Here is a 19,261-nt window from a genome sequence, read left to right as displayed (position 1 = left end):
CTGTCTCTGCGAGCTGCTAAATCTGCTTAACCTGCTCAAATATGGTGTATTAGACGTGTTGACATCCCCAATAGTGATGCCCCTTTCCCTTTCCTTCCCCACAACAGACACCTTGTACAGTAGGTGGAGCTGAGAGAGTTTTGACAGAATTTTGATTGGTCCAAGATCACCCAGCAGGCTTTGTGTGGAGGAATGGGCAATCAAACCCCTATCACCAGATTACAGTACAGTTGGGTTGCCAGATCTCCCTTGGCCACTGGCAGGGGATGGGGGGAGGGGTAAGGTTGCCAGATCTAGGTTGGGAAGCTCCTAAGGGGTTGGGAATGGGGCCTGGAAAGGACAGGGACCTCATGGGGTACAATCCCATAGTCTCCACTCTCCAAAGCAGACATTTTCTCAAGGGAAACTGATCTCTACAAGAGGGAAATGAGCCAAAATTTTAGAGGATGCCAAGATTCCACCTGGAGGCTGATATCCCCAACATGCTGGCCTGATTCCCCACCCCCTACTTTTCTTAATTCTAAATTCACTTTGGAAATTCATCTGGATTTTAAAAGTGTGTTATACTTCAGCACATAAAACAACTTAAAGGGGAGCAATTAGAAATACCTAGAAATGGAGATACTCATGTTTGCTGGTATAAAAGTCATTTCATTGGACCATGAATGCTGATATAGACAGCAGTCAATAAGGCTCATTCTCAGAGATCAATGAAAGCCTGTTTACTCTTTACCTCTTCTAGGAGCCCTTAAATAAAATTACTGAGATAATAAGACAGAGGAAAGGTCAAAATGAGAAAGCTAATTCACAGCACAATCCTAAGGGGGAGGGAACCCCTCAGGAGGAGGCATGCCCCTGCGCTGGTCACCTGCACTGCATTAGGGGCATTTACCCTGGCACAGGGCCCTTACGGCAGTGCTGGGAAGCCATATGTACATGGCAGTGCAACACTTGGGCTCCAGTGCTGCCACAGCACTGGCACTAAACAGAGCTTTCCTGAGTGCAGCCAATTTCAGTCAGCTTCCTGAGCCATTTCAGCCGGGTAATGCCTCCATTTGCCAGCTTAACAAGAGTTTGGATTTATAGCCCACTTTTCTCAACAGTAAGGCATCTCAAAAAGTGACTTACAAACTCCTTCCCTTCCCCTCACAGACACCTTGTTAGGTAGGTGAGGCGGAGAGAGTTCTGAGAGAACTGAAACTAGCCCAAAATCACCCAGCAGGTCTCATGCGGATGAGTGAGAGAACAAACCTGGTTCACCAAATTAGAGTCCACCGCTCATGAGGATGAGTGGGGAATCAAACCCAGTTCTCCAGATTAAAGTCCATCTACTCTGAACTACCACACCACACTTTCCCTTACACTGACAAAAAGGCAGGCGCAGCCCATGGTGTTGCATAGAGCAGTTCCACAGTGGTTGGCGGGGGGCATTCCTGTCAGTTTGCTGGATGTGGTGCAGCAAGCCTTTTTAGAGGCACCATTGCTGTGTCCCTGGCCTCAGTGCAACTATCCCTCCCTCAGGATTGCACTATAAGCAGCACCTATGGCCTAATTTAAAAGCAACATGAAAGGTATGACACAATATGCTATGGTATGCCCATTTACACCAATCTGCTTGCTTGGACAAAATAATATCACAAAGCAACCCATCCAACCAGTTCACTCTTTTAGATTTCAGGGAGGAGAGAGAGATTGGGGAGCCAATGTTCAACAAGATCCAACGGCTTAGCTGTGCTCATATTCCAGGTTGGAAAAAAACAATGCACATGAAGATCATTTGTTGTGCTTATTGTTTTTGTACACCACATCTATAGGTTTCCTATGAGATTAGGCTAGCCTTTTACTTTAGGAAAACCACTTTGAAGAAATCTGTGCCTTTGACTGACTTATGTAGCACTAACTTTCGTGTTTTCAACCATAAATCTGTGTTTAGACCCAGTAAGCTAACCCAGAGGTACTCCTGAGGAACAAACACATATGGCTTGAAATACAGAGGGACAATAATCATGCCTTCAATATTCTGGACTAACACCACAGAAACAGTGGTGACAATGAGATACATTATTCTGTCTTGGATACATTAGAAGGGAAAATGCTTGAGAAATTATCTTTCCTGTAGCATGAGCAAAATTAATTTACACTACAATCCTAAATTATACCTTTCTAAGCCCATTGACTCTTAATTGATTTAGAAGAATGCGAGCCTATTTAGGACTGCATATTTATCCCAAACTATCTCCTTAATACAGACTCACAAACAATCAGAAGCATCAAGATTCTAGCATTACTTCTCTTTTCACGGCTGCTCTTTGCTACATTCAATCCATAATTTAGACCCTTTGCTGACTTTGATGCAAAACTAAGCATTGGTGGATTAAGTCTAAATGGGCCTGGATAACCACTCCTAGCCTATCAAAGAGCCCTGCCCAGAAGTGCCTCAGGTGCTGCTGCCTCTTTGAGCTGGCTTCTCCCTCTGCATGCCCTTAAGGCTACCACAAGAATCTATGAGTGCTCCTTCTTCCAAAGATTCTTTGAACTTTGACTGGCTCCCTTCCAACAATCCTCAGGTCTGGAGTCATAGACGCATGCATTCCACCTCTGAAAGTGGAATTCATGCCATTACACATATAACAATTTTGACTGTGGATTAAAAATACCATATGATCACATGCCTGGAACTCTGCCCTTGACATGTCTCGTTGTGTTCAAATATTGTCAGAGCAAAGGATGATCGGGGATGGCGGGGGGGGGGGGAGTGTTCTACAAATCATGTAAAGGAAGAACAGCCAGGTGAAATCACCATTTTGCCTCAAATTAAAAGTTATGTGAAAGATGGCCAAGTTACTCTGTATGGAAATAAAAGATCCACGTGTCATGAATGTTACACAGGTTCCCAACCAGTACATTGGACATGCCGTCTGTTATTTTGATATGTGGAAAAGATGACTGAAACCAGGGAAAGCAAAATTAGCACATTGTCCCTCTGGGGAAAAACATGGCTATTGACAAGTGGCACCTTACCTCAGATGTACTCCCAAGGGAGCTTTGTTATACAAGCACAAAAAAGGATACAATATTAATAATGTTAACTTTTTAAAATCAGTTATAATGTAAGGGCTATGAAAGATGCCAGATCTGTATTATTTCATCATTGCACGTTGATCCCACATTGCTCTAAGCATAGTGCCTCCAAGAAAGTATCCTAGACTTATAATTGATAACTTACTGATATTTTCTTTGTGTAAACTAATTAGGTATAAATAAAGCAGTTGCATTCAAATGTATACCAAAATTGGCAACAGTCCAGCATCCATTACTACATCCAATAATAGTCATGTTTACACCCAGTACTAGTAACCGTCTTTAGAACAATGAATTGTTGGATTGGAGCCATCAACTTTACAGGAAATATCTTCAAAACTTTCATTTATATGATCAATAAAAAAAATTAAACAGACATAAGTCACATTTGGAAGTTCAACATGGAATTTTCTTAAGCATTGATTAAATCCAAATATAAATATATGTAAGCATCAGCATAATCCCTAGCTAAGAGCACTAAATAAAATGACCATCATTTTGGGAAAATATAACTAATACTGACATTTACTTCACAGAATCAAAGATGGTAATTGAGATTGTATGTCAATTTTGGGATGTTTCTCTTTATTTTAACCCACAAAAGTGAAGTTTCCTTAACATCTTGTGCAGCATTGATCTTCAGTTGTACTTCTTGCACCTTGGAAACGCACACTATATCCTTCTCACACCACAAATATCCCATAATCCATTAGTCAGCCTTGCATGCTGACTCATGGTTTAGATATCACTGCAATGGAACTGGAAGTGCCTTACACCCAGTGCATCAGATGACAACTTCAAAGACATCTCAGTTGAATAAACAGTGCCCTGTTTGGATGAATGAAAAATGCATTTCTAATCTCATAACTGTGAAACAATTAAGCTAAGGGAAGGTGGGTCTACTCAGACCTAAGTCCTATGTAGCTCAATGAAGCTTAGTCCCAGGAAAGTGACCTTAATATTGCAGCCAATGAGAACTTGTCAGAAATGTAATTATTTCTTGAATCATGCATTGACGATTACACCATGGTACAGTATGCTGATTAATCCAGAATTAAAACTGACCCCTTGGTGGTGAAAAGTGCCATCAAGTCACAGCCAAAATATGGTGATCCAGGAGGGTTTTCAAGGCAAATAAGGAACAGAGGTGGTCTGTCATTGCTCTCCTCTGCCTAGCAACTCTGGTATTCCTTGGTGGTCTCCCATCCAAGTACTAACCAAGAAAACTGCCCCATTATCACCCTCAAAATCAACTGTAGGATCAGATTCCCCCACTGTACCCATAAACTTATTCTGAAGTGTTTGGGGGGGAAGGGGACATTCTTTTACTACTTTAATATGCTGTTACGATGATTTCACACTGTGAATTTTAACAGTGTAACTGTAAACATAGTCCATTGAGCTAAGTGGAATTAGAAGGGTGTTTAGGATTGCACACCCTACCTCTTGCCCCCCAACTGGTGTATAATGAAATTGGAAAAATGACACTGGCCAGAATCTCTACTCAGGTGTATGTATAAATTTTTTTAAAAAAAACTGAGCATCCATCATGTTCATACAACATAGTGATGTAAAAAGGGCTCACAAGCATTTTCAGTGAGGGGTGAAATGTCAAAATAACAAGCCTGTTTGCTCAGAACTGAACCCTATTGAGTTTCTCCCTGGCCAGTCCATTTACAATTGCAGTCTTGCAGTTCAGTACCTGTTAGCTCAGAAGCCCCACTGATTTCAATGAGGATTCTTCCCACTTAGGAAGTGTTTTTACTGAAAAGAAATGTTGGTGCCTAGAATAAGAAATATGAAGACATAGATATACTCGATAGTAAGGATATCAGTGGAGATAACAGCTATACACCTACAGTGCCCAGGCCTCTGTTACTTCCAATTCTCTCACAGGCAAGGCAAACCAGGAAAGGTCATGAACTTCCACTGAGGCACTGTCTCCTAACCCCTGTCAAGCTGATGAAATTATACTCTTAGCCTATCATTCTCTCTTCTTTTGGCAACTTTTCGGGGGACTTCAGGTTCCACCTGGCAACAGCTCTGCGGTAAAGAGATAACATACCCACTTTCAGCTCTTTTCCAAAGACCGTCCTCTCTCCCAAGGCGGAGCAATTCCACCGTCCGTTGCGGAACTGAAATTGACACTCGTTGATTCCCATTTGGGAGCCTTCTCCGATCACGATGATGGCATCGGGTCTGCTCTGACAGATCTCCCTCTGTCTTGGAGCTAAGCCGGGGATCTTGTTACAGATGATGCTGGCCCCCAGAGCCACCACGGAGGAAAAACCCCTGGAAGGAGTAGGAGGGTGGGGAGAGATTGATTGGAGCGGTGAGGATCATCATTGGAAACGCCCCCGCCACTTTGGGGTCAATCGATTATCCCGGAAGGTTCTTACTTAAGAGCCCTTCGGAAAAGGCGGGAAGTACCAGGCTTTGCGCTTCAAAGTGAATCCCTGTGCCTTTTAAGTCCCGTTAACCCTCTGATCTGCCCGTCGAGACGTGACGGTAGCTTATCATTACGGACAGCAGAAGCTTTCAGCAAGGCAAAAAGGTTTGCAAATGTTACTCTGGTGACCTTCCCCCAGCAGTCCCGGAGCAAGGGGTGCTGAACCAGGGAGAGGGTGCCTGCCTGCAGCTTCCCCTCTGAAGCACTTGCAACATCCCTCCCGGGTGCTTTTTGCTACTGTCAACTGGCAGGTTGCGGCACATACTCGAGCCGGACCAAAAGCAGCCGTTTCCTCAGCCAGCCCGTGGTGGTCAAGACAAGCCCGGCTCTGCTCCGCCTGTCTGCTCGCCCGCCCGCCCGGAGGGTGACGATCAGCCAAAGGATAATGGAAGGAACCAGGAGGTCGATTTAATGGCTATCAGAGCCTCGGTTTATCCCGCCCCTCCCCTCAGGCTCTTTATACATAGTTTTGTTGGTCTATAATTAAAAGCGTGATAAGGGGGCACAGGGGCTTTTGCCAAAGCGTGGCCCAGCTTCCCGATACATAAATTAAAACGCGCAGTATTGACGCCTGGAACAAAAAGCTCCCTCCCACACAAAAGAGGGGGGCGCGCGTTTGAAACTCCTGGCTGATAGGAATTAAAATAGTCTCTCTTCAAAAAAAAATGTGGACTGTCGCCTTCTTCTTTGCTGCACTCTATCACCAAGTCACTGGGTTTGCCGTGTCAGGGGGATGCAAGGGAGCCTGTGTTTTGTACCTGGGTGAGTGCACTCAGAGAGTTACAAAGACAGCAGTTTCACACAAGGCCGGATCAATTTCAAAGAGCACCACGTCTACCTGAGAATCCAAGGACCGGAGGACTGTCTACAGTTTCAAAAAGGCAGATCTGGGGCTTAATCCCCCGGTGCTTTTAGGACACCTTAGGCACAAAGCTCGCATAAACAGTCTCAGAAATAGATATCCTGAGCGCACCTGGAGACGAGTTCCCATAGAATCAATGGGACTTACTTAGGATGGACACGCTGAGGATGGCGCGTCCCCTACCGCTGTCTACGCGGTCCTCTGGACGCGCGTGTATGGGATCGAGTTTGTTGCAGCGCCCACTTTGTCCTGCCGGTGGGGACAGAGGCGCAGCCACAGGCGGCGTTGGGGCTTGAGCTGCGATCCACAAGTCACTTGGGGATGCGAGAGGAGTTCTACATTAACCAGTGGGTGGCTGCCATGTGAGCGGGCGCAGGTGCCGTGCGAACGGCTCAACCCCCGAGAAGTTTGGGTTGCGCCTCGTCAAAACGCCTCGCAGTTCACCAGTTCAGCCCTGGAATTCGCCGAGCAGGCGGAACGCGAAGGCAGAACTGGTGAAGACGTGATGTCTCTGGGACACATGCAGAGTGCTTTTGTTAGCAGACATCACCTGCGCGGAGAAGGCCAGTTTCCCCAAGAGGACATCCCAACCTGTCTCGCTTGACCCATTCAAGGACTCGGTGCGGGGCACTGGCCAGTAGAGCTCGGAGGATTTTTTTTCCCAGCCGTCAGTGGCCACATTTGCCATTCTAGGCATGCCTCGCACGAGAGCTTCCCTGTGGCTTTCCCCCGGAGCCGCACACTTAGACCCTCACTGAGAACAACAGCAAAGAAAATAATATTGTTGCCCGAGCTTTAAAAAGAAAACCTCTTCCAGACTTTCCTCAAGTTGAATACTAACAGGTCTGGACAGGTTAGGTAGGCACAGTATGTTTGCGTTTGGAGAGTGGAGGGAGGAGAGAGAGAGGAGAGAGAGAGAGAGGAGGCGACTTACCCAATTTTGATATAGACAATCCCTAGACTCAGAACGATGTGGAATATCCAGCGCCTGGTTTTTCTGTTCATATTCCTCTTGTTGCTCTTGGCTTTCAGACCAACATGCAAAATTATATATATATATATATATATATACCTTTTTTTAACAGTAGGTTTCCCCCCCTCCCCTCCTTCGCACTCTTTGCGCGCTGGTTAATTTCTCAGACAGTGCAACGCCGGGTCAAAGCGGTGCAGACAAAACAGACCAGCCCTCCTGCGATCGGAGCCACCCGACGCGAGCGGTGCGAGTTTGTAAATCCCAAGAGACGATCACCATAGCCCTTCCCCGGGTCTCTCTCTCTCTCTCTCTCTCTCTCTCTTCACTCCCTCTCGCCCTCGCTATTCCGGATTTGTATGCCTGTCACACGTAACCCTCGGAAGCGCGCTGGGGAATGCGATGGGCTTTAATAATCTCTGCCTCTCGCAGCAGCACGCAGCCAGCTCGGGAGGATTTCCCCTCAGGTTCAATGTTACTATCTTTTCCTTTCTTCTTCGGCTTACTTGGGCGTGTTCTCCAAGGGAGGGAGTCGTCCAGTCAGGGTGGGGTGGGGGTGGGAAGGGAAAAAAGTGAGAGATGGGGGACGACGGTGGAAGCGCAGTAAAGGATCACCTGCTTGGGCAAAAAAAAACCCACACAACAACAACACAAGTCCTCTGGGAGCAGCAGCGGGAAGTGGGTTTTGGCTCTACGGATCTGATGAAAAGGAGGATTTGCGGCAGGCGAACTCCAGCTGTGTGAACGGCAGTCCCAGGCCCACGACCAGTGTCTGATCAATGCCCACTTGGCGGGCTCGGAAGGAGAGATGCGCAGAGAGCCGCCCGGGCATTCCTGGCCCTCCTGCTGGTCTCTGGGCGATGCTCTGCTTAATCTCCTAATCCTGACCGTCCGCTTCCCTTTATCCTGTTTTTCCTCTCTCCCCGTTCAGGATGGCGCGCCTTTTCTCGCCGGGTTGTGTTTTGTTTTTTTTCAAACTGTCCCACAAGCTGATCGATTGTTTCGCGCCCTGCCAGGGAGGGAAAGGAACTGAACTTTCGGAGGGGGTGTGTGAGAGAGCGTGCGCTAGTATGTGTTATCCCGGTGCCATCCACACGTGCACGTGCACGTGTGTGTGTGTGTGTGTGTGTGTGTGTGTGTGTGTGTGTGTGTGTTTGACTTCACGGGATTGCCCAAGCGCCCCTCTTCCCTCCCCCCTCATCATTATTATCCTGCGTGTGCGTGTGCGATTTCTTGTCCATTTGGGGTCCCCCCCCCCCTGTTTTAGCACCTGCTCGAGAGCAGCCCCGCCTCAGCCGGCCGAAGAGTGCAAAGGCACCCACCGGGGCGACCAAGAGCAGCCTCGGCCGCCGCGGCTGGGGGAGCTGCTGAGGAATCAGGTCTCTGTTTTGTTCAGCCCCACTGGCGAAAAGCCTCGAGCTCAGGACCATTTAGATCCTATCGGCGGCTATTGGCGGCGAGGCCAGACTCTCAGACAGCAGCCCCCGAAGAAAAAGCCCATTGTTGCCTCGCCACTTTTGCCTCTGTGCTCGGCTTGCCTTTTTTTCCACTTCTTGTGATTGATTTATTTCAGGACAAAAGAGGATGCGATGGGTCGGGAAGGGAGGGGGGAGATCTTGCCGCTCTTCCAGTTCGCAGTCAGGTGTCCTGCGAGGAGCTTCTTTGTGGCAGGGCTCAGGGGACTGCGATGGATCGGGTATCACGGAGGATTTTTTTTTCCAAACCACCCACCTACCTCCCGCCTCTTCTTCTCGTCCCAGCCGGGAGAAAGTGCCCAGCGAGGATTTCAAAGAAAAAGGCTTTCCCGCGAGAGCGCCTCTAGACACGCGTTGGTTCTCCACGTTCTACTCGGGTTGGCCCCACCCTGCTTGATCTATGGTCCCGCACACCGTAGTGACCTGCTCGATCACCTGCCTCCCGAGGTTATTTTCAAAAGGCAAATGTTTACACCACTTATCCCCACCCCCACCCCACTCCACAGACCGGAGGGCTTTTGTGTGGCTAGCGGGACTTTTGCAGGCTGTGATGGCTATGAGTGTATTAATATCCCCTTATCACATATACAAAGGGAGGATTCCTACAGTGATAACAGGGGTGTGGTATTGTTGGAAACTGCGCAAATTTGGCCTTGTTTTTTTAAAAAATGTACTGTTGTCTGATATGTCCCCACAGAAACAGGTGATCCAGAATATAACTTAGCACGTTTGACAGAGTTATGAGTAGACGAGCAATTTGCAAATAGTTTTAATTCCACTGATCTGACAAAACGCCAGAGCAAGGATCTGCATCCCTCGAGGGCAATGGGAGCTATTTACCACAGCAGAGATCCACATTCCAAACACGAAGGGCCCTTCTGTCTTCGCCAGTCAAAGCGGCCGACGGGGAGGGGGAAGCCGCTTATGTCAGGAAATAGTCATTTGGACGGAATGATGCCAGGGAGGTTTATTGATTTACTGGTCCCCCCCCCCATACCCCACCCCTCCGTTTTTGAGCCGGCACAAGCCTATTCCAGGCGGCAGCTGTTATATATATAACTAAACATCATATTTTGCATTGCATAGAACAGCGTTCCTGCACCCAGCTAACATGGAATACCCCCCCCCCCATCGCTCCAGGTAAGTAAAAGAACAAGAGTAGATCACCTGAAGTTTTTTCCCCCCCTGGACTCAGAAAGGCATTAGTTTTCTTTGTAAACGCGCCATCTAGTGGAATTAAAGAGGCTCAGCAGGAATTGAGCAATTGCTAATAAAGTGACCGTTCAAGTAAAATGCTTTCATCGAAAGGTCATTTTACACTACTTTAAGCAATGTCAGGTACTGGGGAGGGGGATTAGGGTTTTGCCGGGAATGGAGGTTGGGGAAAGCCCCAGCTGCAAGTCAATTGTGATAATGTCTCTTTATATATTATTTTATTTTTCTAACTCAGAAGGTTGTGTGTAGGTAGGTGATTGGGTGGAGGGCAGAGGCGTAGGCGTAGCTAGGGAAAATGGAGCCTGCGGCAAAATCTGAGTTTTGCGCCCTCCTCCCATATGGGCAGCCACCCTCCCCCACCACAACCAAACAAAGGGTTTTTTGCACCAGGTAATCTCAAAGTCACCATCACATTATAGAACATGCCCCAACACACAAATCTGAACACATCCAGGGTTCCCTAGTTTAAACAACATTGAAAGTGATGCTATTTTTTGAAAGGAGGGGAGAATCCACCCTGGAGCAGTATACTTTTCAATGTTGTTTAAACTAGGGAGCCAAGATTCTCCTTTTACATTCTCCTTAAAGGGGAAATCTACCCCAAAACAGCATCACTTTCAATATTATTTAAACTAGGGAGCCCAGATTCTCCTTAAAGGGAGACTCTGGGCTCCCTAGTTTAAACAACATTGAAAGTGATTCTGTTTTGGGGTGAGGTGGGGGAATCCACCCTGAAACAGCATCACTTTCAATGCTGTTTAGACTAGAGAGCCCAGATTCTCCTTTTAAATCCCCCTTAAAGTGAGAATCCACCCCAAAACATTTCAATGTTGTTTAGACTAGAGAGCCCAGATTCTCCAAGAAAGCGCAGATTCTCCTTTTAAATCCATCTTAAAGGGAGAATCTGGGTTCCCTAGTTTAAACAACATTGAAAGTGATGCTGTTTCAGGGTAGATCTCCCCCTCCCACGCAAACAGCATCACTTTCAAAGTTGGTTGTTGTGGGTTTTCCAGACTGCATGGCCCTGGTCTGGTAGATCTTGTTCCTAATGTTTCGCCTGCCTCTGTGGCTGGCATCTTCAGAGGTGTATCACAGAGAAAAGCCTGTTATACACTGTGTCCAGACTTCTCTTATAACAGGCTTCTCTCTGTGATGCAGATGCAGGTGAAATGTTAGGAACAAGATCTACCAGACCAGGGCTACACAGTCTGTAAAATCCACAACAACCAGTTGAATCTGGTCATGAAAGCCTTCAACAATACTTTCAATGTTTTTTTTAATCTAGGGAGCCCAGATTCTCCCTTTAAATCCACTCCAAAGGGGGAGGATTTAAAGACAGAACCTGAGGAAAATTTGAGGGTGCCTGTCAGGGAGCAATGTTTAAGCTAACAGTATCAAAATTTTAGGCTATCTTCAGGAGACTCTCCTGTTGATATCACCCAGGTTTGGTGAAGTTTGGTTCAGGTGGTCCAAAGTTATGGACCCTCAAAAGTTTCCCATTCGAAACTATGGGGGAATGGGGGCACCCCCTTTGGGGGTCCATAACTATGGAACCACTGAACCAAACTTCACCAAACCTGGCTGGTATCATAAGGATTGTCACCTGACAATAGCCTGAAATTTTGGTACCACTAACCTAAAAACTGCGCCCCCTGCTGGCTGACAACTTAAAAAACTAAAAATACAAAAAAAATCAGAAATGAGCTCAAATTTTTTCTGTGCCCCAATGGTGGGAGCCCGGGACATTTGTCCCCGGATGTCCCCTTGGTAGCTATGCCTCTGGTGGAGGGGCAGTTGTAACAGATCAGCTTGTAATAATACAAGTATACTAGCTTGTAATGATACAAGTATAAACAATCAGTTTCCCCCAGAATTTGAGTAATAGATGTCTCTCTCTCCCCCAATGGAGAATGTAAAGGCTGTTTTTGCAAGCTGAAATTGTCTTTCTGTTGACACAGGGAATGCCCCGATACAATTGGGAGTTCCCCACAGCCCTCTGTGCTGCAGCATGACTGCCATATTTCTGTCCCAGTGCCGTCCCACAGCAATGGCTTTGCCCCGTGAATTTCCTGAACTGCAAAGGTTGGGGTCCTTTTGAAATACCCCTTTGTTGCTCTGGAGGCTTCCACAGGAGTTGAAAACTTCTCCGTGGCATAAGCAGGTTTTTATAAAGGAGGGAGAAACCTTGGACAGAAAAGTGGCATCGGCCGGCGCCACAAATGGGAGGGCGGCGATTCACTTGCACATGCAAGGATTTTAGATTTACATTTTAGATGGAGGGGGTGGAGGACAGCAATCCCATCACACACACAAGGATTTAAAAGGGGAATACTTTTATTTCACTAAAATAGTGAAAGTGAGTGAGGGGAATGGGGCCAGCTTCAGCATATCTAAAAGCAGGAAATGGAGGCTGCCTGCACATGCGTGAAAGAGGCTGCGGAAGAGCTCACTGTGCTTAAGCGGTGCTTATGGGAAAGCCCCGAGCTTGTGGGAAACCATTCGGGGCTTCCCTCACTGGTCCTGACACGAGTGAAGGACAGAGTCGAGCAGAAGGGGAAATACAAGCAGGGTGAGAAGCCCCGCAGCAGGTACGCTCCCTGGCTAAGCCACGGAGCATTTAGAAAGTGCAAAAACAGCCAGAATGGAATAATTTAAGAGGAAACAGGCCATCCCACAAAAAGCAGAAAATGCAGGGAAATTGCCAAGGATAAAATATATTGTTATAAGATGGAGACCACTAGCTATACCCTTTTCAACAAAAAATAACTTAGTAGAATTGTAACTTCATCTGCCACCTGCTGGACCTTCTTTGTTTTGGAATGCCCCATTTGGGTCCTAATGCCTACCTAACAGAACTAGGTAGGCACTAGGACCCAAGGGAAGCATTCTAAAACAAAGTCTGTCCAGCATGAGGTGGATGAAGTTACACTTCCTCTTAGTTCTTTTTGTTGAAAAAGGTATAGGCAGCATCGCCCTTGAGAAAGATAAATTGAACTGTCACCCTACCATGTTGCAGCCCAAAAGGCTAATGAATTGGCCACCTGAAGCTCTGCTTTCTCATTTTTGGGTACCACACTCCAAGAAGTTGAGAAAAATTTGGAGGGAAGTTAGGAAGACAGTGAGGTGCTGGAAACAGAAAATCCAAATTAAATTGCTCAAGATTCCCTTAAACTTTAAGGATGTTGGTACAGGAGAAATCCAAATCTGGTACCCTGATACCATAAATTGTATCACAAACAAGGACAAATAGATGTTGAAGAAGATTCGCAGTCTTGTAACTGTTATACTGATGCAAATCATAACCTGGGTGATCAGACAAAGTAAATTGTTTTTAAAACCCTACAAGAGGGAGAAATGCTTAACTTGCCTTAAAAATGGGATTTAAAATAGCTAGAGCTCATTTAATGAAGTCAAACATTGGTTGGCTTTGAGGTACTGGTTGATAAAGAGGATATGCAGTATCAGAAAGAACTAATCTGAACAGCCAGGGTAATTAAACACCAAAGCATTTCATCTTTTGTCCCATAAGGTATTTACAATGCTGCAAAAGCAGATGTGCTACATGGACAAAAGTGGTTTCTTTCCAATATGATATATTCTTGTTTGCCAGATGCTTACCAGGAGGCTGCCTTTCCACCTCTTTATTTAGCAGCAGCAACCTTCCCCTGAACAAAGATAGCAGGTCAAAGCTCCACCCAAAAACCATTCATCATGTGTTTCCACATTTGTATTCCTATTGTTAATTGTCTGTCCGGGTTGCCTTGGGGGTGAGACTGTGCAACAGTTTAATACACTTTCAGGACAGCATCCAATGCTTAGAATTCAAAGATGAATTCTTTCAAGAGACACAAAAGGAGGCCTTCTGAGTCTCAGTAAACTCCATCTTGGAACTGAACATCACTCTGCTTTTTGCATAGATACAATTTTGCTTTTCAGTGTCAAGATTCAAATCCACTGACTGCGCTAAGCAAGGAAGCTTGCACAATGACCATACACAATGATTGGCTTTGGTCAGGGTTATTAATGTCTCATTTTTCATATGTATAAAGAGTTGCTCAAGCAATAGCAACACCATCAACCAACCCCCTCCCCCAAACTTGGCCTCTCTCTGTTTGAATTCAAGAGATAATGTTGTTAAAAGCCAATTTGGTAGCTAGACCCTAAACACACATGCCTCTACAGTCCTACCTTTTTATCAAACTGTTCTGGTTTGTTGTCAAAACACCCCCTCAACAGCCAGCCTGGAAAATCTTTCCAATGGTAGGACAGGACAAAATCACAAAAGTTGCAGAATGTTTGAACTGTCCTCTTTTCTAACCTAAATACAACAAATAAACACCAACCATAAACACTGTTCTTTTCCATGCTAGGACCCATAAAATCAAAAATATTATTTTACAAAACAATAACAACCAAGGTGAGAGAAACTGTTTCACGGGGTTGCTACGAGGTGTGCAAACTTTTCAAAGAATCCTTGTCTAATGTTGTGATTAAAAGTAGATGAACAAATCTTACCAACCTTTTATTATGCATCTGTCCAGAATCTCAAGATCTGCAGTGACAGTACTTCTGTGATACTTCCATTCCTCATTGGTTCAAACTCAGTAGATCTGCTTGTACTCATCCAAAGACCAGGAGGAAAGGCCCATAGAAAGACATCGGCCTGTAGATCCCGAAACAGTTCCTTGCCAGAGTCATCTCAGGTAGGTACTTTGAGCTCCAAGGTATGTACTGCTCAGACTACTGCTGGCTCTGAGACTTGGAGAAATTAGGTTACTCCAGGAGAGAGAGACAGGAAGTTATGCTGACCAAGAGCCAAGGGAGGAAGTCTGGATACCAGCGCCGGCTTTCACTTTTAAGGTTTCTCACAAACCTGTCTTAAAGGAATGCATCCTTAGACACTACCCAAGTCTGTGTTGTTTTAATTAATCCTGGAAGGTAGTGCTTGTATTTCCAGTCTGACAATCTGGTTACCCTGCTGTTGAGACCTCAGTTTTGTCATTTCTATTTCTTTAAATGTATCTACAAGTGTAATTCAGTTGAAATGTCATTCCAGTTTTCAACCATGGTTCTAATCCTGAAAAACCTGTAGTCCAAGGAAAGCATGAAAATCAAAAGAAAAATTTTCTGCCCTCAATCTGAGACCAGATGTTGGCATACACCTTTTTGGATATTTAAAAAGAAAATATTGCTTTCTTCTTTAGTGTTCAAAACAAGTGTGGGTAAGAATGCTTGAGCTAGGTATGATATGCTTTGCTGGAAGTGTGAATCACAAAATCTCTTGCTGGGAAAGGTTTATTTGGAATATAGATAAAGACACACAAACATCTCAGCATGCCAACTTCACCTTCAGTATCTCCTGTAGAGGCCTATTATGATGTGAATATCTAAAAGAACAAGGATCTTATATTATACAAAGTTATGATTAACAACCAAGGGAAAATCAAATCATGGCAAGTTAAAAAAGGGAAAAATATTCAACAGATACTTCCAAACTGCTTCAAGATTAAGGAGAAATTTAAAAACAACAGAAGGTGTCCTAAGACAATTGTCAGAATTTGAAAGATAAATTGATCAACAAAACAATTTTTAACAGGGAGAACCTATAAATTATTACTTATGTATGACCCAGAAACTGAACAAATAAGGAATTGCATGATAAAATGGATGCAAAATCTTCAAGAGGAGATTGACTTTCAACAGTGGTGGAGAAAAAATATTAAATTTACTACTAGTCAACAACTGAGAGAAAATTGGTATAAAATGTTTTACAGATGGTATATAACTCCAGGAGATATTTTTAAAACAGACAAAAAAAATAAGGGTACATGCTGGAAATGCCAAAAAAAATCTGGTTCTTTTTTTATATGTGGTGGATTTGCAACAAGACAAAAATTCTGAATATTAATTCACCCAGAAATGCAAAAAAAACCCACTAAAGATTAAATTTCAAAAAAATTACCAAAATACCAAAAAAAGCAAAAAAAAAAGCATTAAGAACTATTCTTGTACTTAATGACAGTAGCAAGAATTACTTATGCGTCTACCTGGAAAATGGAAAATATCCCCTCCCAAAAAAATTGGGAAGACAAAACAAGGGAGTATTGCTGTATGGCAAAATTAACCAATTTTGTAAAGAGAATACCTATACATGAATTTAAATAAAAATGGGAATTTTATTCTAAGTATTATAAAATGTAAAGTGTTAATTAATTCCAAGTGCAGCTGGTATGATTTCAATATATACGTGTATAAATGAAGGAATATTTTTAACCGTTACTAATATTGAGAAGCAATTCTTAAGCAAGCTATAATGAAATTGTAGAAAAAAATCAACTTTTAATATCAAAACATTACTTCTTATCCTAAATCTTTTTTTTTCATTCCTTCAGTATTTTTGATAATTAATGCAGACCCATCTTCTATGCTGGTATATTAGTATGTTCTTTCTTGTGTTCTTTTTTTCTACTCTCTGTTGCTACATAGTTGTTCTGTTAAAAAATAATAAATTATGATTTTTAAAAAATGCTCTTGCCATGGAAGAGCAACCAGTTAACCAAGGTTCAAAAAGAACAGAGAGGCTTATCTGAATGGGAAGGTTGAAACAGGAATGGGATATAAAAGCAGAACAGGCAATAGAAGGAAGGCATATAGAGCATAAGAAGCACAGGAGCGCATGATGATCACAGCCTTGAGAGGTCTGGGAAATGAGAAAATCTTTCCAGGACCAACACTTTGATTCTAAGTAGAGTTCACTGAAATCATTGGGCTGAGAAGGATGCAATTCTTGAGATTTACTAAGAAGATGGCCTAGTTAAGGCTGTTCGCCAGGACAAGGGTAAGAATAACCACACCTCTATAATGTGGCATTGTAACATGCAACACATGTAAGAAGGGTCAGAAAATGGAAAGGAGATTGTTGGTCAAGCCTTGGTCAAGCTGAAGTTTAGATGAAGGCCAGGACCTGAGAAAAGGAGCCTATATCATTGCCCTTCGTTGGGTTCAAAATTTATCTCCAGTGGCCTACCAATAGGAGATATAAAAAGGGTTGGTGTGGTGTGGTAGTGAAAACATCAGATAAAGCCTGGATAACCCCTGTTCTAATCCTCAACCAAAACTTCATCTTGGGCCAGTAAGTCTCTTTCTCAGCCTGCTCTGTTTCACAGGGTTACTGAAAGGAAAAATTGGAGGGAAATCCATAATCGCCACCCCAAGCTATTTGGGAAAGAAAAAATGTGATTGATAGAAATAGAAACTGAGTTTCCATATGCCCCTAGAAAGAGGGGAGAAGTTATGCATTTAACATACAAGCAAAATTTTTGTGGGCAAAATACAAAGTTAAGAACACCTCAACCTACTTACAGCCCCAATAATTGAAGATTTACTCAAGGTCTGTTTTCACACTATGCTGATATTCATCTGTCAAAAATTGTCCATGCAAAGTCAAACAAACAGCTTTCTGGAAACACATCTGCAAAATATTTAGGCATATGGATGGTATAGGGACATGTTCACAAAGCTCTGATCCAGTGGGTCTACATATAACCATCCATCAGACAGGAGTAAAGTGTACATCACATGTCTGTTCTAAGAAGGTATGTGGTATGTTTGTATAATTGAACAACTGTGCAATGAGGCAAAATAAATGAGGCCCTTGTTTACATGACGGCAAGGCTTGCTGAGTCATGAAAGCATACATGTCTTGAAAATTCTGGACTAAAACCATGAAGCTAATTTTTGTTTATGCCAAGTTTTACTTCTGTTAGACACTGTTTGCATCAGTTTGCAAGCATTTTTCCAAACAATAATTTAGGAGTAAATGAAAGGAACGTCTCACACCTATCATTGTGAGCACTGTCAACTTAATGCCATATTTAGAAAAAAAGATCAAGTACTAACATGTTCCTACTGTAGTTCAGAGAAATGTCAGGTCTGGGGAAATGAATGAAGGTAAACCAGATGACAGAGTTCAGAGATGACATTTTTTGACCAAGAGTGCTAAATAGCAAAATCTTCTGGTTTTAGTAATGGAGAGTTTCTTATATATAACATTTTCTTCCATGGCAACAATTCCTGTGGAAATGTAACTGAAAACATTACATTAGATTTTTTTTAATTTTCAATTTCAATAAAAAAATTAACTAAAATTTAAACATTATGTTAGAATTGTTCATCTCTATGTTGTTATTTTTCTCGATCAATCCCATGAACAGAAGACAGGAGGTACACAGAATTTAAAAATATTTGTTTATTAACTGTAATAATGACAGAACATTAACCAGTGAGCATAGCATCAAGATTTGTTTTGCTTTTTAAAAAAAGAATTCAAGAATGTTCATGCCAGTCCTCTGCTACCCACACACAACAGCTTGTAACTAATTTATACACATACCAATTCACAGTCACAGGAGTTATAGCATGTTCAAGAAAAATCAGAGGGAAAATGGAATGTTAGAAAGAAAGGATAGGAAAGATGTGGGAAAGAACAGCAAAGGAAACAGTGGTAGCTTTTATTCATCATGAAATTGGAGTAAAACTCTTCACTTTTAATCAGAATTGTCTTTACATTGATACCTCATAAACCAAAAGGTGGAAAGCACCTTCTCAAACTGTATACACGTATCCATTAAAATTATTTTGTGTTGCTCTCAAGTTCTGTTAAAGACTATCACATACTTCATTCTGCTGCTCAGGGTGACCACACAAGTTGCTTGTTTTTGAATATTCTACTCTCATCTATTGCTCAGGTAAAAAAAGACAAGAGTGGCTGTGCGTTCTTTGGCAGAAGCCGAATGAGCATGCATCCACATTTTAAAGAAGTCCTGATTCTCTTTTAGAGCTAGAGAATCATATTGAAGTGCTAGCTTTGTCCAACCCACTATCCTTCACAATGGTGGATTCCGCATGGAGCAAATATAACACGTGTAGGGCACAATACAACCCATGGGGGACAGGACTTAACACAGGTCCCGTTCCCCAAGCAAGTCTGCCCTGTTTTATTTCCCTCAATCTGGGATTTTTGAAAATTGCTACACCAGCAATCCTTTTGCAAAATCCAGGTTGGAGCCACTCCCAGACAGTTCAGGCAGCTGTGAGCATGACAGTGGGAAGTCTTGCAAGCAGGCAGAAAAAAGACACACAGACAGGTGAGCTGCATGAGAGTGGGTGGGAGGGAAGGAGGCAGCGAGTTCCCAAGATCCCCTAACACT

The 19,261-nt window shown here is 43.7% G+C and overlaps 1 protein-coding gene across 1 annotated transcript in view; it reads right to left on the bottom strand.

The window, feature by feature from the left end:
* The window catches only part of WNT7A (Wnt family member 7A), a 50,155-nt gene extending 41,702 nt beyond the window's left edge, over window positions 1-8,453 (bottom strand). The window contains exons 1-2 of the mRNA XM_048491362.1: window positions 7,327-8,453; window positions 5,147-5,373 (exon numbers count right to left, since the gene is read on the bottom strand). Of these exons, the coding sequence (XP_048347319.1) occupies window positions 5,147-5,373; window positions 7,327-7,397 (298 nt within the window). The 5' untranslated portion in view covers window positions 7,398-8,453. The remainder of the gene's footprint in view (window positions 1-5,146; window positions 5,374-7,326) is intronic.
* Window positions 8,454-19,261: the final 10,808 nt, after the last annotated feature.

Source organism: Sphaerodactylus townsendi, linkage group LG03 (assembly GCF_021028975.2).
Source record: "Sphaerodactylus townsendi isolate TG3544 linkage group LG03, MPM_Stown_v2.3, whole genome shotgun sequence".
NCBI classification, from domain to species: Eukaryota; Metazoa; Chordata; class Lepidosauria; order Squamata; family Sphaerodactylidae; genus Sphaerodactylus; species Sphaerodactylus townsendi.
Note: the sequence above shows the minus strand (reverse complement) of the source record. Positions and strands in the feature narration are given on the sequence as shown.